The 26,923-nt window shown below is 31.6% G+C and overlaps 4 protein-coding genes, 1 long non-coding RNA gene and 1 pseudogene across 8 annotated transcripts; 3 read left to right on the top strand and 3 right to left on the bottom strand.

The window, feature by feature from the left end:
- Nucleotides 1-10,732: 10,732 nt before the first annotated feature.
- On the bottom strand, nucleotides 10,733-17,656 carry LOC128391172 (uncharacterized). 4 transcript variants are annotated; one of them, XR_008325765.1, is made up of 10 exons: nucleotides 17,217-17,656; nucleotides 16,615-16,933; nucleotides 16,059-16,554; nucleotides 14,778-15,763; nucleotides 14,369-14,636; nucleotides 13,292-14,024; nucleotides 12,438-13,010; nucleotides 12,284-12,340; nucleotides 12,048-12,217; nucleotides 10,733-11,962 (listed from the first exon to the last, which is right to left on the bottom strand). It is a non-coding gene; the product is annotated as an uncharacterized LOC128391172 (long non-coding RNA). The 4 variants fall into 4 exon arrangements; XR_008325763.1 differs by having other exon boundaries at nucleotides 12,284-13,010; XR_008325764.1 differs by having other exon boundaries at nucleotides 12,048-12,340.
- Nucleotides 17,657-17,868: 212 nt separating this feature from the next.
- On the top strand, nucleotides 17,869-19,179 carry LOC128391162 (caspase-1-like). The gene is made up of 4 exons (XM_053351010.1): nucleotides 17,869-17,991; nucleotides 18,053-18,324; nucleotides 18,406-18,581; nucleotides 18,659-19,179. The coding sequence occupies exons 1-4, from the start codon at nucleotides 17,972-17,974 to the stop codon at nucleotides 18,974-18,976; spliced, it is 786 nt and encodes a 261-aa protein (XP_053206985.1). The 5' UTR covers nucleotides 17,869-17,971; the 3' UTR covers nucleotides 18,977-19,179.
- A 459-nt stretch (nucleotides 19,180-19,638) lies between these two features.
- Nucleotides 19,639-20,918, top strand: LOC128391168 (39S ribosomal protein L3, mitochondrial-like; the record flags this gene model as incomplete). The annotated part of the gene is given in 4 exon segments (XM_053351019.1): nucleotides 19,639-19,765; nucleotides 19,886-20,528; nucleotides 20,620-20,630; nucleotides 20,633-20,918. Coding segments are annotated over 4 exon segments (954 nt in total), but the record flags the coding sequence as incomplete, so codon positions are not given.
- Nucleotides 20,919-21,066: 148 nt separating this feature from the next.
- LOC128391240 (caspase-1-like) lies at nucleotides 21,067-22,537 on the bottom strand (annotated as a pseudogene).
- Nucleotides 22,538-23,566: 1,029 nt separating this feature from the next.
- On the top strand, nucleotides 23,567-24,833 carry LOC128391166 (caspase-1-like). Its single transcript, XM_053351017.1, has 2 exons — nucleotides 23,567-23,820; nucleotides 23,890-24,833. The coding sequence occupies exons 1-2, from the start codon at nucleotides 23,698-23,700 to the stop codon at nucleotides 24,208-24,210; spliced, it is 444 nt and encodes a 147-aa protein (XP_053206992.1). The 5' UTR covers nucleotides 23,567-23,697; the 3' UTR covers nucleotides 24,211-24,833.
- A 61-nt stretch (nucleotides 24,834-24,894) lies between these two features.
- On the bottom strand, nucleotides 24,895-26,389 carry LOC128391160 (39S ribosomal protein L3, mitochondrial-like). Its single transcript, XM_053351009.1, has 3 exons — nucleotides 26,041-26,389; nucleotides 25,279-25,921; nucleotides 24,895-25,189 (listed from the first exon to the last, which is right to left on the bottom strand). Exons 1-3 carry the CDS (start codon nucleotides 26,279-26,281, stop codon nucleotides 25,003-25,005), a joined length of 1,071 nt encoding a protein of 356 aa, XP_053206984.1. The 5' UTR covers nucleotides 26,282-26,389; the 3' UTR covers nucleotides 24,895-25,002.
- Between the last annotated feature and the right edge of the window lie 534 nt (nucleotides 26,390-26,923).

Here is a 26,923-nt window from a genome sequence, read left to right as displayed (position 1 = left end):
CTTTTGATATTTTCGATTCTGAGGCGAGGGCGCGAATCGAAAACAATTTTTTTCTTCTTCTTCGACACACCAGCATCTTCCATCTCTCAGGTCAATGGATAAAAAGGTTTGATAATCAAAATAATCTCTCTCTCCTCTTTTTACGAGGTCAAATGTCATTATGATCATCATATTCATCAATCATCTGCAACCTTTATTATCATCAACGTTTTGATATTGACCAGAAGGATGGACACCAGGTATCAATAGTTACAATGTGTGTTGATACAATTAATAACAATTATTATTATTATCTAATATCAAATATCGTATCTTTCATATTATCCGCCTCCTTTAGGATTATCATCATCACCAAACATTTACCTGATTTACTTGTTTACCTGAAGATGATTAAGATAATCATTGATCATCATGTTAAGCTAATTGTTTAATCAGCTGTTTCTCTGTGGTTTAATATCAACAATTTATCAAGATCAAGGTAAAGTGGGTGGTGTAGGAGGATGAAAGATGATACAACATTTTCAACTATCGTGTTTACCTTAATCATTAGTGATTATCATTAAATCATCATGATAATGTGTTTACAATTAGTGTAAAACTAATAGTAATTTGAACTCATCTTTTGAATGAAACAACAACAACAACAATCAATGGACAAAATTATTTTTTTTTAATACAAACTGATTGGAATTAGGTAAATAATCAATGTTAACCTAAATCAATGTTAAATTTGTGTAAACAATTTAGTTGATTGTTTGATTAACTTATGCTAGTTAAAGTAATAGTACTAAACATGAATCACAATCAAAGGTAAATAATAAAAATCATCATTAATAATCATTATTGATCAATGAGAAGACAAAATCAATTGCAAGACAAGAGTAAGAGGGGAAAAAACAAATCAACAAAATGTCAACATGAAATCGTAACAATTAAGGTTAATCAATGAAAATCGCAGTCAATGAGTAAATAATTAATTGATGAGATACTTTTTGACAGGTTAATTTGATTAACTTGTTTGGATAACCATTGATTGTGATACAATAATAGACAAGATAACAAGAGATGAGGATCAATAGGATGATAAGGATAAAGGTGAGAAGATAAATTTATCATCATTTGACCAAAGGTGTGAATGCATAAGAATATCAATACAAGAAGATAAATAGAATTATCTTCTTTATCATCTTCTTAAAACCACAATAGGAAGATGTTGATGTCTTCATCTAAAGAGAGAGGAAAAAAGAAAGAGAAAATAAATTTATCTCTTTGGTTTTCATCTCCATCTTTATCTCCATCCTCATCCTTTTAGATCATCACCTTAATTAACTGATCAAAATCTAAATTGGATTCTATCACTATGAGAATCACATTTACCAATTGATTAGTTGATTAGTTGATTAGTTGGACAGTTGAATTGATCATTTTTTTGGGATAAATTTCGTGTTAATTGTTAACATGGGAATAGTTAATTGTTGTTGATTTTGTTTCATCACTTTGAATTGTTTACTTTGATGATGATGATGATGATTGTTGATAGAAACTCTCAGGGTTAATTGTCAGCTAGAATTAACAATCAATGTAACTAAGGGTATTCAATTTTTAATCTAAGAAATGAACGATTTACTTTGATTAGTTAATCAAGTGAATCATGTTGGTAGTTAATTAGCAACCTAACAATTTAATTCACTGTTTTGTTTACTCATGAAAACTTCCGGTTGTAAGTTAATCATGATAAGATTTAACAATCAATTGGCAACAATTAATCATCATTTGCTGGTGAAAATTAAAGTTGTCTAAGAAACAAGGAAATTAGATAATTAATTTAATCAATTTTCTCGATGATAACAATTAAGATGATTAATCAATTAACACTTTTCTCGATCATCACTTGTTGTTGTCTATTGAAGAGGAAAGAGATGATAATATTGATGATAACAATTAAAGTTGATGATTCACATAATTAACTGTGTAATTTGGTTAACACTTAATCATCACAATCAATTTAAATTAGTTAATTGTAGTAACAACTTACTTGACATTTTACAATTTAATGTTGATCAATTGAAAGTTAATCAAGATCCGTTAAAATTTTGTATGATAACAATCAGGATTATAAATCAATCCAATTGAGTTTTGAGTTGATTTTTAATTAGTTAAACTGAACCCAATCAATGGTTTAATAACATAATCACAATTAATGGATTTTAATTGTTGTTGTAATAGTTGCACATCCGATTGATTGTTGTTAATTGTAATCACCAATCCATATGTGAGTTGTACACGAAGATGAACAATTAAAGAGAGAGAGAATTAATCAATTAATTAAATGAAAGAAAAAAAATCAACAGAAATGAAAATTAATCGGAAACTGAATGAGAATCAATGATTCGCAATGTTGAAGGTAAGAAGACAAATGATGAGAGATGATGATGATGAGTCTTCAACTGACAATGTTGGAAAGAGACACTTGAGAGACAGAGGATAATGATGATGATGATGAGAGAGAGGAGAGGGAGAGGGAGAGAGAGAGAGAGATGAAGATAAAAAGATATATGGAAAGACAGAGAAGAGATAAAGAAGAGAAAGAGATGAAAGAGATGGAGAGTGAGGCGAGAGGACGGATAGAAGATAAAAAAGAGAAAAAAATAAGAGAAGATGATGATGAAGATGAAGATGATAAAATAGACAGAGAAGAAAGAAAGACAATGATGATACAAAAGGTGGAGTCTATTGGGTCACGTGAATTCTTTTTATCATTTTCTGTTGGAGAATCACTTTTAAGGCGTAAACCACATTATCTTTACAGGTTTTAACTCTATATCATCTTTATCATCACCTTCATCTTCATCTTCATCTTCATGCTCATCATCTTATCTAAGAAGAAGAAGAAGAGGAGTAGAACTTTTCATCTTTTATCATGTTCTTTTCTTTCAAACTCTTCGATTCTATCATTTTATAGGTTCATCCTCATTCTTTTCTTTTCCAGATCATCTTCATCTTCATCACCATCTTCTCCTCCTCCTTCTTATCATCATCATGTTCATCATCATCATCATCTCACTTTTGACTTAAAGGCTTGACTCTCATTCTTGTTGACAAGTTTATCAGGTTTCTAACCAAAGTCACCATTTTTTATCATTAAAATTTATCATCATTCTGATTCTGCAAACAGATTATCATCTCTCTCTCTCTCTCTCTCTCTCTCTCTCTCTCTCTCTCTCTCTCTCTCTCTGGGTATCATCTTGGTTTATGATTATCATGTGGGTGGATTTGTATTCAGCCTATAACATGAAGGGAGGATTTGAAATTGAATATTCAATGATTGAACATGTAACAATCAAGATGATTTAAGATGTTGATATTATCATCATCATGTTAACTGTAAACAATTAAACTTCACTCATGTTATCAAACAATAAACCATTTCAAGGTTAATTCAATTGACTTTTCATTGAAAAACAATTTGTGTTGAAAAATTTATCGATTGTAACAGTAATTAAATCAACTCATTTTAATTGATTGTTTTCCTTTCTAATTCTGTAATCAGATTGATAATCTTGATAATTATACTTTGAATGTTCATAAGTAATAATATAAGGATTCACATTTACTACAGCAACGAATATAAATGCGATTGAGATCAAATTGATCAACAGTTAATTGTTGTTTACTATAAAATACATGGAGGCTGATGGGACTGGTCAAGAGTAGGAATGTCCATCAGCACGCGTTCATGATGATTCGAGAGTTATAATTATAAGGATGATAATTTTTCATCTTCAATGAGGTGAAACTATTTTCACTTTTTCTTCGGGTTTTCAACTTTTCTTTTCAAGGCTTGTTAAGATCAAATTAGGTTGCAATTATAACCAACGGTTCGGTGGTCACTCAATGGTCACACCGTGAGTTTAACTAGTTAATCTAGTCTACTTGAGGTCACTTGTTAACGGACATTTGAACTTTACAATAAAGCAAAGTAAATGTTAAGGTCAGACAAACAAAATGTCTCTCAGAACTTTTTTCTTGTTTTCTTAACTTTATTTTGCTTGAAAAATTAACTCTTTCAGCCTGAGGGTCATCATCATCATCTCTGGTGGTCAATCCTATTGTTATGGTAACTTTGTCTTTCTTTACTTTCTTTTTTTTTGTCTTCTTCATCTTCAATTATCATCATCATCATCCGGATAATTACTCATAACCAATTCAACAGTCTCAAGAGTCTAATTATCATCTAAATCAGTGAATCATATTAATCAACAAACGTTAACATATTGAAAATGATATAACTGTAAATTGGAAACATTTGATTTCTTTCAGCTTCTAATTGTAAGTGATTAATATCAATTGATTGATATTTACAAGCACAATTAGGTTAATTATTTGCAGCTATTTTAACAATGTTATTTGAGACCATTTTGTTGATAATATATCAAGTCTGAGTCTGAAGGGAAAAACTATCATGAAATCATGATGAACTCAATTGAAACTGTTATCAATTTAGTTTGATGTGAAAGTTAATTGTTTTAATTAACAGTTAAATATAATCTTTAACAATAAATTGTTGCATCTTAATGTTAACTTTAAGTATAATTTATCAATTAAATGTGAATAGGAAGACAAGAAAGGAAATGAGATGATGATGTTGATCATCAGGAAGAAAATGATTCAGTTGAAAGATTGAGAATCCGATTAAATGAAAATGTATCGAGAGAAATTCATGAGTTGAGATAAATTGTGATTCTAATTGTGATAAACTAACAATTTTATGACAATTTAAAGAGAGAGAGAGAGAGAGAGAGAGATCATGATCAGGATGATAATCATCTTAATTTCTTCAACGATCATCAAACATGATTAACATTAAATAAATTTCTTTAATACCATTAATTGTATCGATATCTTTTCCTAACATCTTATAATCAATTCTGATCAATATCAATTCGTTTCCATGGTAACGTTCTGATACGGATTCTTTACTTTTCTCTGGATATTAAATGTTATCATGAAGAAAGTTTATCCATTTTTAATATATCGTATTTTCAAGTTGACCTTTTCTACTTCAAGCAACAGGGGGAAAAAAGGTCACTTGATGATTGAATTTTCAATATCAATGTCAACTTTGTTTTTGACAATTAAATTGAATGTTATATTGAGAAGATGAAAGTTTCATTGAGATGTCATGATTTTTATACAGGAAGAGGAAAAGGAAACATGATTCATATTCTGAAATTTGGAAAGATTTTCACCTCAGAATCTCAGAGTTTCAGTGAACAGGAAAATGATCAACATGAACATAACATAAGGTCTCAGGTGATTAGAGATTAAGATGAGGTAATAATCATAATCATCATCATCATCATCAAGTATCCTCTTGATTGGAGAGACTCTTAAACACCTCATCATCTTCATCTTCATCTTCATCCTCTCTCTCATCATCTTATTGATCATCTTTATCAAAGACCCAAAGGGGAGATGGTAGATGATAAAAAAGACTCTAACAAATGATGATAACAAAAAAGTTTCGCCACTTTTTGGTTAAGGTGGAAAATAAATTTAAATAAATAACAATAATTGTACCTGTTCAAGTTTAAATTGTATTGTCAAGGTGCTTCTTGTATTGATAAGTAACAAGGGAGAAAGATGATAAAAGGTGATAAGGATGAGAAGAGGAAGATGAACAAAGGGAGATCTTAAATTATCAATGTCACTATTTGTATCTACTATTTGATAATAATCAGCTGATTATCATAACAAGATCGTAACAGACAAACCAAAGGAAATAGAGACAAGGTGCTTTAGAATAAGATGAAGATGAAGATGAACAGGATGATGAGAAAATTATTATCATCTTTAAATTGTTCCATTGATGATCAGCTGATTATCGATAATCTTAATCAATTTGTTTTCTTTCGTAACTCCAATTGAAAACACTTTGTTTCTTTATTCCAATAAGTTGATGTAATAATTATCGACTCAACTTGACCTCGATAATTTATAATAAAAGAAAGTGAATTGTTATTAATATGATGATGATTAGTGATTGTTACAATTAACAGTTGATTTATATAATTATTATAATCACTAACAAAGTGACATTCATATGATTATTTCAATTGTAATCTATTGATAATATAATATCATTATTATCACAATGGGAGAAAGTTTTTTTTTCTTTGCTATCGAATATATTAAACTGGGTCAATATAATAATAAAAAACGCGCTTTTTAAGGTTAAATCGTTTTCGACACGAATTAGAACATTAAATTTATTATTAACGATTCCATCAGCACGAGTAAATATTACATCTTCCTCATCCTAATCATCTTAGTGCCCAAGAATCAAGTTGATTTATGCCAGTGATTAAAAACAGAGAAAGAAAAAAAAAGTTATCAAAATAAAAACAAGCCGATAATTTATTCAAATAAATTATTAACACAACTAATGCTAATAGAATGATAAAAGATGAAGATGAAGATGAAGATGAGGAAGAAGATGATGATGACATTATGTCTTAGCGTAGTTTCCGGTTTAATGATGATAAAGGAAGAGTGTTGAATATTTAATCTTGAAGAATTGGAATTAAGGAGAAAGAGGGAAAGTTGAAGATGATGATGATGGAAAAGTGGGTGGCAAAGGTACTAAAGATGATGAAGAAGATGATGAAGAGAAAAGTATCAAGATGATGATCATTTTTTTTTTCCATCTTCATCTTCCTTCCAAAGGCACATATTGGTCTTGATTTTCTGTCTGTGACAATGTAATTCATCTTCTCTCTCTCTCTCAAAGAAAAGGTCAAATATTAGTGAGAAGACAGATGGTTACATCTTCATCATCTTCTTCATCCTCATCATTATCATCATCTTCTCAGCGCCATCTACATGTATATTAGCATAATCCGTTTAAAGTGATCATCAAGAAGATGGAGAAAAAAAAATCTAATAACAATAAACCGAAAGACGGTTACATCTTCATCAACTAGATGATGATCATCATCATATCATCTTCTTCCTCATCATATATGCATAAACAGCGTATTTACAGGTTCCCATGGCATAAATATCATCCTCATCTTCTTATCATCTTCATCAGTCTCTCTCTCCCTCTTATTATTCTACTTTGACTTTTAACAGTTTTGTCTTCCTAAATCTCTGTCAACAAATTTTTCTCTTCATCTTCTTCCGTTATGGATTATCCTCATTCTAATCACCATCATCATCATTTCCAATCTCAATTGTTATTCATTTTCTCCCTCCTTCTCTCACCCATATCTCTCACCCTCCTCTCTCTCTCTCCCTCTTTCTCTCTAATTGAGTTATATTATTATCATCACAATGGTCAATAGTCGAACTGTGAAAAGACTAATAACCACGCGTTTTATTTTCGCCCCTTCAAGATTATCGTTAGCACGTTATTATTATTATCGCCTTTCCCTTGCGCTCATTTTGTATTATTATGAGTGTTTGTTTCTTTAAGGTCATCATCATCTTCATCTTCATTATCATCATTATGGGCGTAATGGGCGGTCAATATAAATGCTTATTTGTTGTTATTAGCTTCATATTATTACCAAAATAAATAGAACTTTTTTTTTCGACTTCGAAATTTGATAATTTAATTTACTTCCCAAACCCAAACTAATTTGATATATTGATCGTTTATTATTATTGCTGTTTCATTGAGTTTAATTAACTTAATATTAATGGCAATTGTGTTCAATCATCTACAAGTTTAATCACAATTAAGCAAAGTCATGATATCATTGATACAAACAATTTACATTATCTTAGTATTAACTTTGTTTCATTTGGTTTTTCATCTTGAAAATTTCAAACAATCAGCTGATCGTCAAGATTAAGGTAAAAGTTTGTTTCTTTTCTGATCACCTGATTGTTGATTGTTGTTGATGGTCAAGTACAATCAAAGAAATGAATGAATTAAATGGAGTAAGTGGTTCGCATTGAAAATGGTCACAGAGGAAGTCTTATTATCTTCATCTTTTACTTCATCATCTTATCATCTTATCATCATCATCATCTTGATGGTATCTTGTTGATACACAATGTTCAATGTTAATTGTGTCTTCTTTTGATTGTTGTTCATTTTTCATTCTTTATTTACTTTCTCAGAGTCTCTCTTTTTTTGTATTATCATTGATCATTTGACAACTTAATTTATGATCATTTACATTATTTGATTACAATCAAAATTTGATTGTTATTATAATACAATAACAATCAGAGAGAAAGAAACTCAACCGAATCAATAATAATAATGATGCAATAATGTCAACCCCTTTTGTCCAATACGAAAACAGGATCAACCTTAATAATCATTTGTTGACGTTAATTTTTGCAATTTAAATTGTTATTGTTGGAAATGAATTGCAATTAATGAGAAGATGTAATTAAATCCGATTGTTTCAACAGCGATTGATACAAATATTAATACATTAGCTTGAGTTTTGATGTTTCAATGAAACATTTTGAATGTGGAATTGAAAAAATGAACAAGAGATTTACATGTTACCTTGACATTGGAAATGATCAGGTCAAAGGTTATCAAGTCAGTTGACAAATACATCAAGATAAAGGTTGAAAGAGTGAGGAGAGAGTGTCCAAAGAGGCAGGGGAATAAATGATGATGAAGATGAAGATGAAGAGAAAAGGGTAAAAAAAGAAAGGTAACAAAGAAGATTGAGAAATTATCTTTATCCTTTCTTACAATCTTTTCCTTTCCTTTCTTAACTGTCTTTTTTATCTTCATCAATTTCCTCATCTTCCCATCATTCTACAGCATCAGTATTGAGATGATGATGAAGATGAAGATGGAGATGAAGGTCATCCGTTGCAAGTGATTTTCAATTGTGTATTTTGTATAATGTGTTTCGAGAAAAAAAAGTTTTGACAACAAAAGGAAACTTACATCGTATATCTTTGTTTTCATCTTCATTTTTATCTTCTTCTTCTCGTCCTTCTCATCCTTCTCTCTCTCTCTCTCTCTCTCTCTCTCAGTCCAATAATGATACCTCTGACAAAGGTATATACCAAAAGTGTCAAAAGCAAAAAAGTAGCAACAGAGTAAGAAGATGAAGATGAAGATGCAGGAAACATTGTCAGTAACAAAATTTTGTATTCAAGTTATTTCAAGGTATTTTTCAGGGTGTTAAGGTCAAAGGCAAGTCGATTTCACGGTCAAATTGTTGTCAATATTATCAATTTTTACCTTTTTACAAATAGAATTGTACCTGGACAGTGTCCACTCCTTTAGAACATCTCATTCCCTAATAATCTTGCTCTTCTTTTTGTAAGCTCTTCTTTTGCGTAAAGATGAACCAATAGTGGATCAATGTGATGATTGGTGTTATTATGAATTTCAATCAATAGAATTGAAATCCAATTCTTGGTCAATTAAGGATGAATATTGATTTGGAATTGTAGTTGACCAACAAAACATAAATACTTTTATAAACTTTCAAATGTTTCTAATGGGTTTTCGTTCAGATTAACACTTTCCCTTGGTCACTTTTTTTTGTCAAATCAACTGGTCAAACAAAACAAATTCATCGACTATGGTAGACTGGACATAACATTAACTGACCCATTGTAACGATCCAATTTGACCTGATTGTGTGTCCCAATCCCAAAACTATGGTTATCGTGTGTGTATTTCTGTTCAATATTAATGTGAAATTGGTTAATTGCTATTTAATTGTAATTGACTTTGTTTTCAGTTTCTCGTTCTGATGTTATGGTTTCTTATTTCGTACCAAAGTAATGGTCAAAGTGAGTGTAATAAAATGACCATCGAGCTCGTAGTTATATCTATCGGCTATTTTTCATTGGATTATTACAACGACAAGAAAATATTATCTTTTAACAAGAAAGTAAAAAAAACAAACTCGTCTTCATCTTGATAGGTTATCGTAATCATCTTATCAATAACAAACAACATCAACAAAAAATATCAAAGTTATCAACATTGTTAAGGTCACTTTTCTAAGGTCATCACAATGTAAACACACAGACTGGATAAGTTATAACTTTATTATCAAGTTTGACCTGAACGAGGTCAAAGGTTTTTACCAAGGCTCTAGAATAGTTTCCTTGAAGCTGATGTCCAGAAAAGAAATGGACCTGAGAGAGAGAGAGAGAGAGAGAGAGAAGGTGAAGGTGAGAAGGGAGGTGGTGGAAGTAGAAGGTGGTGGTTGTGGTGGTGGTGGTGGTTGGAAAAGGGAGAAAGGCAAATGTGTCAATTTAAATGCGCGATCACAATATTGAGTTTGAAGTTGAACATTTTAAAAGGCAAGAGATTGATGTTTATATTGGGTTTTCTCAAGGAAATGTGATAGTTTTTTTACAGTAAAATAAAAACATTATAAGGTGTAGAGATGATGAAGAAGATGAAGAAGATAAAGATGAAGATGAAGATGAAGATGGAGAAGTGTGTTTTTCTTCACCGATCCATACACCCTGACGTTCAGACTCATAACGAAATCCTCCTGCCTTCATCCTCCTCCACTTCCACCAACAACTATCACCATCATAAGCGAATCATTTCTTATTAATTATCATCTTAATTTATTCAAAGTAAATGGATTGTGATCAATTCAGTTACATAGCAATGGTGGTTCAGCTATTTTCCTCCATCCTCCTCCTCTCTCTCTCTCTCTCTCTCTCTCTCTCTCTCTCTTCCTTTTCCTCTTCCTCTTCCCATTCTCCCTCTCTCCCTAATTTCTCTTCATCGTGGCCAATAAACACAGGCTTGAATTTTAACACTAAATTTGAAGGATGACCGCAATATCACTTGAAATGCTTTTCCTTTCGAGTGTAAACAAATCATTATCATCTTCTGTTCACCTTTTACTCCAACGATATAAGATGTTATTAGTGCCTGGTCAGGTTTCAGGTCTCCCTTTTCCTCATCCACCTTCTCATCATCATCATCATCATCCTCCTTATGCTCTCAATCATCTTCATTTATTTGTCAAATTGGCTAAATAACAACAACAATACAAAGAGAATTGATATTTGCCAAAATTTTTCGCTCTTTTTATCCTCCATCCTCATCACCATCTCATTTCATCTTCATCTTCATCTCTCATCATAATTCATCATCTTTTCAATTGATTAGCAGAAAAAAAATAACGCAACAGAAAAAACAACAACAACGATAATAATGATAACCAAAACAAACACAAAATCAACAATCATTGATCATCAAACTAATAAATAACTTGATTAAGATCACAATCATTGGGCTTGTACACTTAATCATTTTAAATCTCAATTACATGTTGTTTGTTTTCACATTTGTATTTTTTTTTGCTCAATCATCACAATTAACAACTTGATTAGGAATCAAGAAGAAAAAAGCAAAATGATTAACATATAAGAAGCAAGAATCAAAAATCCAGGTAAAGTTAACACAACAATTGAGACAAATTATGGTAATCAAATTGTAGATTGATATTAATCATATGAAGCCACACGTAATGATGATATCTTTTTGATCATTTAAATAAATAGTTTTGACAATCAATTGAATTTGTTAACAGTGATTATCAAGAAGAAAATAATAATAATAAGATAACAATGATAAGTTGGATAATCTAATAGACAAGATAACAAGGTGAGGATAACAAAAGATGATACAAGTTTATCCTTTCATGGATTATGATATAACTGTGAAGATGATAAAAGGATGAGATGATCTTATTGTGTGTTTGGTTGACCAAAGGCGTAAATGCATAATAATTTCAATGGAAGAAGATAAATAAGACATCTTCTTCTTTATCTTCATCGTCTTTATCATCTATTCTTTGTCCAATAGTTCAATAAGATGTTGATGTCTTCATTGAATCTCTTTTCATACAATTTATGGTCACTTTCATCTTCTTCTTCCTTTCTCACCTCTCACATTGATCATCATCATCATCATCATCATATTCATCTTCATAGCCTACGGCAGCCTCCAGGAAGATCAACAGAGAGAGAGAGAGAGAGAGAGAGAAAGAAACTGTCTTAACACTTCTTTGTGTCCTTACCTTTTTTTACCTTTACTTTTTTTTCTGTGTCTCTTTTGTGCTTCTCTTTCTCTGATCTTCAGTATAATATGAAGATGGAGATAGAAGAAGATGAGGAAGACGATGATGATCAAGATGATGATGATAATGATGATGATGATGAATGAAAAGCCATAGTCCCTCCTTTTTATCTTCAGAGGAAACCAAAGGTAAGAAATTATTCAAAAAATCTATTGAGATATCAGAGAGATACTCACAACTAGAGGCTCTTTTTCACTCACTCTAAGACATTTTGAGACACCCTGTTGACTAAACTAGAGGATAAATAGGTTTCTTTTTGTCAAGATGGAGTAACAAGTAAAATCATTTCCATCTATTATTATCATTACTATTATTATATTAGATTCTTACCTTTGATTTCATCTTTGGACACATATTCTTGTTCATTTCAAGACATAATATCGACAAAAAGGTAAACCAACACTAGAAGATTTTTTTGAGCTTAGTTTGTGAAGAGAAAACTCGAGAAGAAGAAGAAGAAAAAGATGAAAGAAAGAGAGAGAGAGATGAAGGTGGAAAGATTAGGGAGAGAGAGAGAAAAAGGTTCGAAAAAGAAGATATCAAAGGGAGAGAATCGAAGGTAATTAATCATTGAGAATTAAGCGTGTCCATTGGTTATTTCTCTTCCTCTACACTGGACATTCACTTACTTTATTTCTCTTTCTTTTCTCTATGTTATCGATGTTTGTATTTCCCGTTTTTTCATTTGCCTCTTTGATTTGCTTAATGTTTTCGTCCTTTGTGTCTCTCTCTCTCTCTCTCTCTTAGAAGATAAAGATGAGAATGATGATGACGACGATTAAGATGATGGAAGAAGATAGAAAACATAAGATGAAGATTGATCCTGTTTTCATCCAAGGTTAATGTGCTTATTGATATTGTCAATGAATCGCGCCTATCAAGTTACGACTCAGATTGTCCAATCTATTTTATAGTAAAAGAAGGTTTGAAAAGATGATAAAAGAAGATGATGATTATGATGATGAGAAGGATGAGAAGGATAAAGATGATAAAAGGTAAAAAGTAAACATGTTAAGAAAAACGAAAGGTCAATTTCCTTGCTGATTATAGACATTGGTTATTGAGCATATTGAGCGTTAAATTAATGTGTTTACTTCAAGGAACTAAGCATTTCCATCACAATTTATTGATCATCATGTTAATTCATTAATTTTGTTTCGAGAAGAGAAGAGGGAAAAACTTACCTGTAATTGATAATTCGTTAGGGATAATACATCATATTTCTTGTATTCAAATATTGTCTCCTTGTTTTGGTGGGTTCGAATTACATTAATAACAATAGTTTCCAATATCTACTCTGATCGGTGGATACATATTCAATTTTCTTTGACTACGACCTAGTGGATATCACAATCTAAGATGAGAATGATGATCAAGATGATAATAAAAAGAAGATGAAGATGGTGAACAAGATGAAAATGATGAATGTGAATTGTCATTTAGATTTACAGTTGATTGTATGTGGTAATATGAAAATGGAAGACAAGGGAAACGTGTGAAAAGTATTCGCTATTCAATTTATATCAATGGAATTGAATTTCAATTGGATTGAATCAATTTCACCTGGAAAAGACGCCCTCTACCTCTACACTACCTGTAACCCATAGGGCTAATTTTATGTAACCTTCATTATTATGCTTATTTTTGGCAATTTGACCTCGATTGTCCTCTGTCCAAGTATATGGATCCATAGGTTGATCCTATTGCCTTCTAAATCATCAGATAGAGAGAGAGACACCATTTTCTTTATGCAAATCAAACTCGACTTTATTTTTCGTTGTTCTCTTTGATTCTTCCTCTTTCTTTTTCGACATCTTCATCTTCATCTTCCTGTTGTTGTTTCCCTTTGTTATATTTTCAGATCTTTTTATCTTCCTCGTCATCTTCATCATTTTCCTGGATCATCATCATCATCATCTGTAAAAAGCGAGAAAAAGAGAAGATAGAAAATGGTTAATAAAACTGTCACATTTACTCACAATTGATTATCTGATTAACTTTAAATTTTAAATACAATTGAGACATTAAAGTTGTAATAAAAGTGTCTTATTGTTATGTGTGTTTATTTAACTATTTACCAACAGTATTCAGATTATTGTGACAATTTAATATCAACCATTAAATTGTGCGAATCATTAGAATACCTTATTATTATTATTATTTTGCCTTTTCAATCAATATCCAAATCTAATTAACCTAATCTGAGATGAATATTGATCATGAATCAAGCCAATTTGCTAGACAGAATCAATTTCACTTACCCTTAATTTGATAACAAAAAAAGGTTACCGATTAACAGGAATAAATTATGATTAATTTGGAGATGATCTTATTAAGATATATAACAGAATTACCAAGAATCGTATCAATCCAACTACCGAAATTATCTTCTCATCGATTAACTTTATCTTCATTTTGATGATACATTCTAATCCTTTGCTGCGTTTATTTTCAATCCTTTTTCATCCTCATCCACGCTAATGAAAATCAGGCTAATCCATTGACCACAGGTCATGATAATAAGTTAACCTGCCGATGGAAAATAAATGAAAATAAATTATTAATAACAATAGTTAATAAAGATTAATGTTCAGGGAACCTTGGGAGTGTCTCAGGTCAACAGAAATATTATCATGAATAACATGTAACTAATAAACTTATAGTATTTACCATTGATATAAGTTTTTTTTGTTTCCATCTTCAGCTGATCAATTGTTTACCCGATTAACGTTTAAACCAAATCAATTTTCAGCATTAATAGTAAATACAAAAGATAAACTAAGTTGACATGAGCATGGAGAGGAAGATGATTAGGAAGAGGAAAAGTCAACCAGTTGAGTTATTATTGTTATTATTATTTTGTTTTGTAATATTATATAATAATGATGATGATATTATTAATCTGTGTATTTTTGTTCAACATTATCATCATCCTATAGGCTTTGATGATAACTTATTGTTCAATGGGAGGAAAGTTTATCAGTGAGAAGGAAGAAGAAGCGTAATAATAAGATGATGATGATTATGAGAAGAAGATGATGATGAAAGAAGAGAGAAAATGAGAGAGTGAGGAGAGAGTGAAAGTGAAGTAACAAATCCGTGTCACCGACTCTTAATCAATATTACGGTTTAACCTCCCAATCAACTCCTCCAATTGGGGGAGAGTTTGTATCAGAAAAGTATCATAACTTGTAATATGTTATTTCTCTCCTTCAATCTCTCACTTTCTCTCTCATTTTCTCCCTCAATGTGTATATGGATTGTGTCATCGATTTTATTAAGCGTCAAAGATCAACTTCGAGCTTAATAATAATAACTGGCAAAAGCCATATGCACAAATATCTATATCTATTATATAAATAATATGTACATTTATCCATCTAAAGCCTTCCCAGAACTTTATTTTCTTCCTCTAATTGATGTTCACTTCTCCTTCTCTTCATTATTATCATCATAGTCTTCTTCTTCTTCTTCTTCTTCTTCTTTTCCATTATTATCATCATCATCATCTCCCTTCGAATCATTTTTTTTTCGTCTCCTTTTCTTTTCCATATTCTCTTTTCTCTCCTTTTCCATTTGGGGCTTATCATTTACGAAGTGAGAAACCAACATCAATTATTATATTGGCCAATTTGCAGATTTGATACAAAAATAATCTACAGAGGAGTGAGAAGAGAAAGAGAGAGAGAGAGAGAGAGAGGGAGAGGGAGAAAGTGAAAAAATAATGTTAATATTACAAGCGATTTAATCAAATTGATGCAAGTTTGGTAATAGTTAAATGATATTGGTAAATGTTATTACTTTTTTGATTCTAGAGATTAAGTGAATTAGGTAAAAAAGTTGTGACTTATCATGATAATTGATTTGATTGTTTCTGTTTTCACATTATTATGTCAATTTTTTGGTGAGAAAAGGATAAAAATGATTATCTCATATGAAGATATTACTTACTTGTTTTCCATAAAATGTAATCATTAGATTGTCATTAGAATTGATTATTTCCAGTTAAAGTGATTAGTTGTAACTTTCTTTGATGCTACTTCCTTGAATATCTTTTTGATAGACTTGATTTCTATTATTATTATTATTTTGATCCATTCTTGATTCCACTGGGTTGATTGTGATTCTCGTCATCATGATTAACTTCCTTGTCTTCCCTTTGCTACCATTAGTTGAGTGGTTACAGTTTTTAATGATCAAGTTGATGTAAAAGAAAAATATTAAGTTATGAGACCTTAATGCATTTTTTGTGTTCCAATAACTTTTCCTTTCTTTCATTTGATTAATATACCATAAGAGATGAAATTGTTTCTTTTTTTTTATCCAAGAATCATGATGATATTTGGTCGACCACGCGTGTGTTCAAACATCTCCTCCTTTTCTGTCTTCTCCCTTTGAATTAGATTCTGTCTCTCTCATTCTCTGAGTACATGTTCTGTGTGTTATTCTGAAGGGGGAAAAAAAGAAGATTGAAAATGAAGAAGCCAAGTAAAAAACGGTAACCCACCATCAATACATGAATGGATATCTTGTTGTTTTTGTTGATAATAACATTAAATGATGTAGATGATGATGATGATGATGATGATGATGATGATCTTCTCGATGATTTCTGACTTTGACAACATCCACTTCAATTTATACTCTAGGAATAAGTAAACGATTAAAAGCTCACAGCATGAAAATCAATGTGGATCCAAATTGTATATGTGGTGGGATTTTTTTAAACATCAGTCAACTTGGAAATATTTAGTCAAAAAGGCAAAGACAGAGGGAAATCCAGAGTGAGACGATGATTGAGATTATTATTTAAATCCATGGTAAAACTGTAGATCAGAGAGAGAGAGAGAGATCAACAGTTGGTTTAAGAGTAAAAATGGATCAATGGTAAATCACTAGTGGGAGGAAGATACAAGAGAGTGAGAGAGGGAAAGATAATATTAAAGAGCAGGTTATAGTTGTAAGAGTGACTGGAAGTAGGGGGTAAGACAGAGGAAGGGTGAACGGCTCTATGGATGATTAACAATTTCTTAATCATGTAGAAACATGAGACTTGACTCTCATTAGAAGATAGAAAAGCTTTTCTCATTGTTTACCCTAATTACTTACAATTTGGGAGGTCTTTCTGTCCTTACAACCACCGATCCTTATGTCAATCACCACTAACATGTTTAATTAGTTAGAATTAACTATTCTCACTTTAAATACTTCCTGTAAAACACAAGGTTTAAAAAGTAGAAAGAATAACAATTTAATTAGTCAATGATTTATAATTAACTTCTCAATCGTAACAATTGAAAAAAAGAGTTGCTAAGGAAAATCAAACAACAGAAAATTACGATCCCGGTTACTCCATCTGGTGAAGAAAATTGAAAAATAAACTTTTAACTTGAACGCATTTTTCTGGCTCAGGTACATTTTGTCGACTTAGTCAGGTGAGCTGGTCCAGGTCAGTCTTTTCAGTGAGCCACAAGTTATATGGCTTCGACATCGAAAAAAGGTTAGAAGTAGTTACCTTGGTAACAGAAGAGACCAAGTCATAGCCAAGTAACCGCCGCGAAAAGCAAGTGACTGAAATTTCGACTGAAGTAGACGATAAATTGCATAATTGCAATTTCGAGGAAGATTTGATAAAATTTCTTTCTATTGTATTGAGAATGAACATCAGTCATCGAATGAATCGCAATTTTAAAAAACCACACTTGTCGATCTGACAAATGACTGACAGTCGACTCATTCAATTCTAAAGTAACTTCGACTCAGTCGATTTTATCGGGACTTCGGTCTCTATAACAATCCTCAAGCTCTGGACTTTTATTTTTCCTTGACCTTTCAACTGTTTACTTCAACTCTTTAGAAATAATATGGATCAATCAAATTCTTCGTGAGTAAATTTCATCTTTTAGTGAGTGTGTAAATTTACTAATCTTTTTTCTTTATTCTAGTTGCGTTATTTCTCAAATTAGTTCTCGTTTCAATGAATCTTTGTCTCTTTCAAATTTTGAATACTCTATGGACCATAAGCGGCGAGGCAAATGTGTCATTTTCCGTCATGATCATTTCGATGAAGTTGAAGATTGTCACAGAGAAATGAATAAACATCCAGAGAATGAAAATGATGTTCATTCATTGCGAGCTTGTTTTGGTCTCTTGGGATTCGAGGTGATTGTTCATAATGACCTGAAGGAAAAAGAAATCAGATCAACTCTAAAAGCTGGTAAGTAAACCGGATTTTAACGCTACTTTTTCCCGATAATCAAAATACTTTTTTCTTACATCAATATTTTTATTCACAAAGTATCGGAAGAGGATCATTCAGACGAAGATTGCTTAATTCTCTGTTTTATTACTATAAAACAAGAACATTTTTTATCAGCTAAAGATGGCAAATTTGAAATTGAAAGTCTTTCTGAATATTTCAACGCGAAGAAATGCCCTTCATTGGCTGGAAAGCCGAAAATGTGTTTCATTCAGGTAAGTTCATTGTTCTCTAGTTCATGTTGTTTGAACTAATGGTCGATTTCTTATTATAATTTGTGTCTTCTTTCTAGGCATTTCCCGTTTTATATGACGCAAGTATCGAGTTTGACAACGAAGTAGACACACCCTTTTTCGAATTCAAAGGTCTAAATTTCAAAACCTCCATGTGCCCTGATTTCTTTTTTTCATATTCTCGAGTCTCTTACATGCAAACTTTAGCAAAGAATATGTACGAATTTGGCTCGAAATTATCAATACTCGACGTCTTTCTAAAGATCAATCATGATGTCGCTTTAGAATTGGGACCTTCTGATGAAGATGAGGAAGGAGCATTTGTAACGATTTTCTTTACACTAAGTCGACGGCTTATTCTCAAGCCAAAGAACTGATTCCTTAACTTCAACAGATCATAACCATTGGCGTATTTTTATTCAACGATCAGTGAAAACTGTTAACATAGTAGAAAGTGACACTTTTTTGATTATCTAACTTTCTCGATTTGATTCTTAATTTACATGAATGTTCCGAAATTGGAAATAAGGTGAAAATAAATGTGGACAGAGTAAATTCTGTTCCCTAATCAAAACTCTTATGATTGAAAATTACACATCTTCCTCTTTTTTTATAGCCCATATAGTATTAATGACTAGCATACAGTCGGTGGTTTTGAGGGACGAGAACTAGTTTAAGAAATCGAAGAAAGAATTCGAAATAAATTAAGATTGAAAACTATTAATAAATGTAGATTATAACGAAACAAATAAAGAAACTTACGATGTTCCTGGTCGATTCATTTTAATAGATTCAGGGGTTCGATTGAATTTTATTGTTCAGTGAACTTGTGACACTATCGTGAATATGCGAGATTTGGAAATGAGATGAAATGATACAATTAAAATGCTTTATCTAAATTTCATATTATTGTGATTGTTAATTGAAACCTTACAGTTAAACTGAATCATTAGGAATCAATTGATGACAATTTATCATTACAATTTTGATAAAATAAAGGAAAAAAATTAAATTGATTGAGTTACAATTCATCAATCAAAAATTCATTGATGATTATTATCAATCGAGTTATAGTTGACCTTTAATTGTTCCTGATTTATTTAAAGAAGCACAGAAAGAATGGACTCCAGAGTCAAGAAGAGTCGGTGTTATCGCTCGAAAAATTGGTTTGTAAAATCTTTTTCTTCATTTTGTTCTTTTTTGTTAGTTTTACCTGGAGAGAAAAAAGAATAAAATTTGATTTTGATTTTTTTTCTTTTCTTCTTTTCTCACCTATGATTATACAGGAGTTTACCCACTGTGGATGAAAGATGGAACCAGAATATTAACTACTCTTCTACAGGTTAACGATAATCATGTAATTAAATGCTACACATCGGAACAATTTAAAGATCAAGTGATTCATCAGGATAGGTGGAGATATCAAGGATTAGCCTGTGCAATTATCGGTGCTGAAAGTGATCATATTATGAAATATTCTGCAGGATATGCTGGATTATTCAATGAAGCTGGTTTACCACCAAAGAAGAAGATAACCAAAGTTCCAATTACAGATGATGCTATATTACCACCGGGAACACCCTTGTTAGCAACCCACTTTCGCCCTGGTGATTATGTTGATGTTTGGGGTAAAACAGTTGATCATGGTTTCCAAGGGGTCGTGAAAAGGTGGGACTTTGCGGGTGGACATCCAATCAATACAACTAAATGGAAAAGAAGACCAGGTTCGATCGGTCATGGTCGTCGAGCTGGAGGACCTCATAAGGGTAAAAAGATGCCCGGTCACATGGGAAGTGAAAGAAGAACACTCAATGGTGTTCAGATTATGAGAATTAACACCCGATGGAATGTCATTTATATTCGAGGTCCTTCAGTTCCCGGTGAAATCGGTAATTGGTGTTACATATTCGATAGCAAAATACTTGGAAAGTAAGTTGAGATTCTCTTTTTTTCAATCGCAATTATCAATTTTCTAATTTTGTCTATTCTTTTTTTTGTCATTTTCTCTCTCCACTCACAGGAAACTAACGGAGAAAATCCTCCGCCTTTTCTGACGAATTTTCTTGAAGGGACAAAAGATTCATCTGAGAATTTGTATCACCCTGATGTTCATCCTTTCGAAGAGGAAACAATTAAATTCATCGAGACCGAAGAAGAGAAAAGACAAGCGAGAACGGGAGCCAAAATTGCTAAAATTCGTAAATAGTTTAGGTAGATTGTTCTATAAGTTTAGTTCGTTTTTCCAACTTGTAAATTAATGTGAACAACCTAAAATTCAATAATAATTTAAACGTTTAATCGTAAAAAAGTTGATTGCTTAAATGTTCATATCGACAAGTGTGTGCGTGTATATCATTTTCAACGCATTATGATAGGGACAATTAGAGTCTCTCAAGAAGAGATAAAATCGTAATCATCATTTTGCTTTTTTTCGATATCCATATGAAAACAATTAATTGCATGTTCCAAATTTTTTGTGGGGATAACATATTAAGTTGAGACCGTTGAACATGAAATAAGAGCCTTCTCAAGACTCATGAAATGAAAGATTACCTTAGCCAATCGGGTGAAATCAACAATAGCTTTTGATTCTGATCATTGACGATAGAAAAATCGGTGTCAATCAACCCAAATTAGTTAATTGTAAAACAACGATTGTAATTTCTGAACAGCTCATCCTTATTCTAATGAATTTCATCAGTCTAGAAATCGCAATTGAAGTGAAAATTGTAGATTTTTATTGAATTGGGAAACGAATTAATTTACTCTGTTCACATTTATTTTCACCTTATTTCGAATTTCGAAACATTCATGTAAATTAAGAATCAAATCGAGAAAGTTAGATAATCAAAAAAGTGTCACTTTCTACTATGTTAACAGTTTTCACTGATCGTTGAATAAAAATACCCCAATGGTTATGATCTGTTGAAGTTAAGGAATCAGTTCTTTGGTATGAAAAAAAGTTGACGTCTTAGTGTAGAGAAATTCATTACAAATGCTCCTTCCTCATCTTCAGCAGAAGCTCCCAATTCTAAAGCAACATCATGATTGATCTTTAGAAAAATATCGAGTATTGATAATTTCGAGCCAAGTTCGTACATATTCTTTGCTAAAGTTTGCATGTAAGAGACTCGAGAATATGAAAAAAAGAAATCAGGGCACATGGAGATTTCGAAATTTAGACCACTTTCTTCAAACCAAGCGCATGGTTTTTTGCGTTTCATGTCTTCTAAGGGAAATGCCTAAAAGAATACAAGAAACAAAATGAGAAATCAACAAGTAGTTGCACAACAAACAATGAGCACTAGACAATAATGAACTTACCTGAACGAAACACATTTTCGGCTTCCCAGCCAATGAAGGGCATTTCTTTGCGTTAAAATATTCGGAAAGAATTTCAATTTCATATTCCTGATCTTTAGCTAATAAACGGTTATTTATTTTAATGGTAATAAAACAGATAATCAAACAATCTGCGTCCGAATGATCCTCTCTCGATACTTTGTGAATAAAATATTAATAAAATGAGAAAAGTATTTTGCTTGTCGGGGGAAAAGTAGATGATAGAATGTGTTTACTTACAAGCTTTTAGAGTTGATTTGATTTCTTCTTTCTTCAGATCATTGAGAACAATCACCTCGAATCCTAAGCGACAAAACAAGTTCGCAATGAATGAACATCATTTTCATTCTCTGGATGTTTATTCATTTCTCTGTAAAATCCGAAAATTTGATCGAAATGATCATGACGGAAAATGACACATTTGCCTCGCCGCTTATGGTCCATAGAGTATTCAAAATTTGAAAGAGACAAAGATTCATTGAAACGAGAACTAATTTGAGAAATAACGCAACTAGAATAAAGAAAAAAGATTAGTAAATTTACGCACTAACTAAAAGATGAAATTTACTCACGAAGAATTTGATTGATCCATATTTTTTCTACTTTCTTCTTTCTTACTTTTTCTTTTTTTTATTGAAGTAAACAGTTGAGAAGTCAAGGAAAAATAAAAGTCCAGAGTTTAAGAATTGATATAGAGACCGAAGTCATCGAAAAATCGACTGATTTTAGAATTGACTGAGCCGGCTGTCAGTCAATCGACTGAAGCTGATGGAAAAGGATAGTTTTGTAAAATTGTGATTCGTTCGATAACATATGTGTATTTCCAATTAAATAGATAGAAATTTCATCAGAAACCACCTCTAAATAGCAATTTCCGTCGACTTCGGTCGAAATTTCTTCCATTTTAATCACCGTCACTTGCTTTTTGCGTCAGTTACTCGGCTATGACTTAGGTTTCTTACAGCTTCTCTTACTAAGGTAACTACAGTCAATAGCTTGGAAATAACTTTAAATCACTATTAACACAGAAAATTTGATTTCAAGTACAGTCATACCTCTCTTAAGTTACAAAAGAGAGAGAGAGAGAGAGAGAGAGAGAGAGTCTCATTATCTGGTAGTTGACCTGACAGCCGGCTCAGTAAATTCTAAAATAACTTCGACTCAGTCGATTTTATCGGGACTTCGGTCTCTATAACAATACCCAAACTCTGGACTTTTATTTTTCCTTGACCTCTCAACTGTTTAGTTCAATTCTTTAGTAAAATATGGATCAATCAAATTCTTCGTGAGTAAATTTCATCTTTTAGTTAGTGTGTAAATTTACTAATCTTTTTTCTTTACTATGTTAGTGTTGTTTCTGAAATTAGTTCTCGTTTCAATGAATCTTTGTCTCTTTCAAATTTTGAATACTCTATGGACCATAAGCGGCGAGGCAAATGTGTCATTTTCCGTCATGATCATTTCGATAGAATTGAAAAGTGGTACAAAGAAATGAATAAACATCCAGAGAATGAAAATGATGTTCATTCATTGCGAACTTGTTTCGGTGGCTTAGGATTCGAGGTGATTGTTCATAATGATCTGAAGGAAAAAGAAATCAGTCAACTCTAAAAGCTTGTGAGTAAAACTCATTTTAAAACCTACTTTTCCTAGATAATCAAAAAACATCATTTCTCATTTTATTAATATTTTTATCAATTAAGTATCGAGAGAGGACCATTCAGATGCAGATTGTTTGATTCTCTGTTTTATTATCATGAAAATAGACCAGCGTTTATCAGCTAAAGATGACTCTTTTAAAATTGAAACTCTTTCCGAATATTTCAACTCAAAGAAATGCCCTTCATTGGCTGGGAAGCCGAAAATGTGTTTCGTTCAGGTAAGTTCATTGTTCTCTGGTTTTTGTTGATTAAACTACTTGTTGATTTCTTATTTTGTTTTGTTGTAGGCATTTCCCTATTTAAAAGACAAGAATATCGAGATTGATGACGACGAAGTATCATGCTTTTGGCTTGAAGAAAAGGGTCTAAATTTCGAAATCTCCATGTGCCCTGATTTCTTCTTTTCATATTCTCGAGTCTCTTACATGCAAACTTTAGCAAAGAATATGTACGAATTTGGCTCGAAATTATCAATACTCGACGTCTTTCTAAAGATCAATCATGATGTCGCTTTAGAATTGGGACCTTCTGATGAAGATGAGGAAGGAGCATTTGTAACGAATTTATTTACACTAAGTCGACGACTTGTTCTCAAGCCAAAGAACTGATTCCTTAACTTCAACAGATCATAACCATTGGGGTATTTTTATTCAACGATCAGTGAAAACTGTTAACATAGTAGAAAGTGCCACTTTTTTGATTATCTAACTTTCTCAATTTGATTCTTAATTAACATGAATATTCAAAAATTTGAGATATGACGAACATATTATAATAAATGTGAACAGAAAAAATTAATTCCCAATTCAATAAAAATCTACAATTTTCACTTCAATTGCTATTTCTAGACTATTTCCGAGATGAAAATCATTCATAATACAGCCACGAAAAATGAGACGAGAACAAAAATTGTATCAATCGCGCATAGAGAGATAATTTTCGTGAAATTACAATCTTTGTACCATTAACTGATTTCGATAGCTTATTGCAAACAGAAGGTTCGACAATTAGTTGATCTATTTTTTCTTTCAAATTTTTCGTAACTTCACAAATCAAAGTTACCCAGAAGAACAAAGTTCTTCATCGGTTAATCTGATCTACGATGACCAGCAAATTAATTATCGTCAATGTTAACGTCAAGTAAATTGTTTTCATAAGGATATCGAAGAAAAGCAAAATGATGATTACGATTTTATCTTTTCTCGAGAGACTGTAATTACCCCTTATTTGCCTATCATAATGCGTTGAAAATGATATACACGCACACACTTGTCGATATGAACATTTAAGCAATCAACTTTTTTACGATTAAACGTTTAAATTATTATTGAATTTTAGGTTGTTCACATTAATTTACAAGTTGGAAAAACGAACTAAACTTATAGAACAATCTACCTAAACTATTTACGAATTTTAGCAATTTTGGCTCCCGTTCTCGCTTGTCTTTTCTCTTCTTCGGTCTCGATGAATTTAATTGTTTCCTCTTCAAAAGGATGAACATCAGGGTGATACAAATTCTCAGGTAAATCTTTTGTCCCTTCAAGAAAATTCGTCGGAAAAGGTGGAGGATTTTTCTCCGTTAGTTTCCTGTGAGTGGAGAGAAAATGACAAAAAAAAGAATAGACAAAATTAGAAAATTGATAATTGCAATTGAAAAAAAGAGAATCTCAACTTACTTTCCAAGTATTTTGCTATCGAATATGTAACACCAATTACCGATTTCACCGGGAACTGAAGGACCTCGAATATAAATGACATTCCATCGGGTGTTAATTCTCATAATCTGAACACCATTGAGTGTTCTTCTTTCACTTCCCATGTGACCGGGCATCTTTTTACCCTTATGAGGTCCTCCAGCTCGACGACCATGACCGATCGAACCTGGTCTTCTTTTCCATTTAGTTGTATTGATTGGATGTCCACCCGCAAAGTCCCACCTTTTCACGACCCCTTGGAAACCATGATCAACTGTTTTACCCCAAACATCAACATAATCACCAGGGCGAAAGTGGGTTGCTAACAAGGGTGTTCCCGGTGGTAATATAGCATCATCTGTAATTGGAACTTTGGTTATCTTCTTCTTTGGTGGTAAACCAGCTTCATTGAATAATCCAGCATATCCTGCAGAATATTTCATAATATGATCACTTTCAGCACCGATAATTGCACAGGCTAATCCTTGATATCTCCACCTATCCTGATGAATCACTTGATCTTTAAATTGTTCCGATGTGTAGCATTTAATTACATGATTATCGTTAACCTGTAGAAGAGTAGTTAATATTCTGGTTCCATCTTTCATCCACAGTGGGTAAACTCCTGTATAATCATAGGTGAGAAAAGAAGAAAAGAAAAACATCAAAATCAAATTTTATTCTTTTTTCTCTCCAGGTAAAACTAACAAAAAAGAACAAAATGAAGAAAAAGATTTTACAAACCAATTTTTCGAGCGATAACACCGACTCTTCTTGACTCTGGAGTCCATTCTTTCTGTGCTTCTTTAAATAAATCAGGAACAATTAAAGGTGAACCATAACTCGATTGATAATAATCATCAATGAATTTTTGATTCTCTTTTGTCAACTCAGGCTTAAAATCATCGGCTCTCTTTTTGACCCACCATCGAAATGGATGAGTAGCACGACGCTTGGCATATAAATTTCGATAAAAAACCGACATGACACAAGAGAAAAAACTAAATCAAATAAACTAAAAACAATTAATCAACATAAGGAAACAATTAAATTAACCAATTCTTGAAATTGAAAAATGAAAACATTCAAAAAAAAATATCAACCAAAACACATGGAGAAAAACACCAGCGCCATCTGTTGAGAATGAGACAAACTAATGGGAAACGAAAAACTTTTTCATCAAATCAACAATTAAATTAGAAAACAAACCTAATCATCCAAAGTTAATTAGCTAATTAAAATATCCAGAGGATAGTTTAATTTCTTATTTTATCTTATTTTATCTTATTCTCCTTGCAAATATATAATATTACTTTGTTGTTGATCTAAAGGCAAACATTTGATTAACTTTGTTATTTACAATTAATCCTATTAACCCAAAATTAACGGAAACAATTAAACCAGAATCAATCAATCAAATATCAACAGACAATTGACACTTTATAACAATTTAACCTGATTAGATTTAATTCATGAAACGGATGCAACAACAGGAGAATTTAATTTTTCAATAAAAGCTTCAATTTCCTGATAATAATGATAAAGATTTCAAATGAATGTCAATTTACCGGTAAATCTGATCAACAACAATTAACGTCATGAAACATGATTATCACTCAGCTAAGTA

This window comes from Panonychus citri, unplaced genomic scaffold (genome assembly GCF_014898815.1).
Source record: "Panonychus citri isolate SS breed McGregor unplaced genomic scaffold, ASM1489881v1 Contig00134, whole genome shotgun sequence".
NCBI classification, from domain to species: Eukaryota; Metazoa; Arthropoda; class Arachnida; order Trombidiformes; family Tetranychidae; genus Panonychus; species Panonychus citri.
Note: the sequence above shows the minus strand (reverse complement) of the source record. Positions and strands in the feature narration are given on the sequence as shown.

Coding starts and splice junctions, on each gene's coding strand:
- LOC128391160 (XM_053351009.1), bottom strand. CDS start 26,281: ATGTCGGTTTTTTATCGAAATTTATATGCCAAGCGTCGTGCTACTCAT. Junction 25,922..26,040: donor TGTTATCGCTCGAAAAATTG/GTTTGTAAAATC, acceptor ATGATTATACAG/GAGTTTACCCACTGTGGATG. Junction 25,190..25,278: donor GATAGCAAAATACTTGGAAA/GTAAGTTGAGAT, acceptor CTCCACTCACAG/GAAACTAACGGAGAAAAATC.
- LOC128391162 (XM_053351010.1), top strand. CDS start 17,972: ATGGATCAATCAAATTCTTC. Junction 17,992..18,052: donor ATGGATCAATCAAATTCTTC/GTGAGTAAATTT, acceptor TCTTTATTCTAG/TTGCGTTATTTCTCAAATTA. Junction 18,325..18,405: donor CAGATCAACTCTAAAAGCTG/GTAAGTAAACCG, acceptor TTATTCACAAAG/TATCGGAAGAGGATCATTCA.
- LOC128391166 (XM_053351017.1), top strand. CDS start 23,698: ATGAAAATAGACCAGCGTTTATCAGCTAAAGATGACTCTTTTAAAATT. Junction 23,821..23,889: donor CGAAAATGTGTTTCGTTCAG/GTAAGTTCATTG, acceptor GTTTTGTTGTAG/GCATTTCCCTATTTAAAAGA.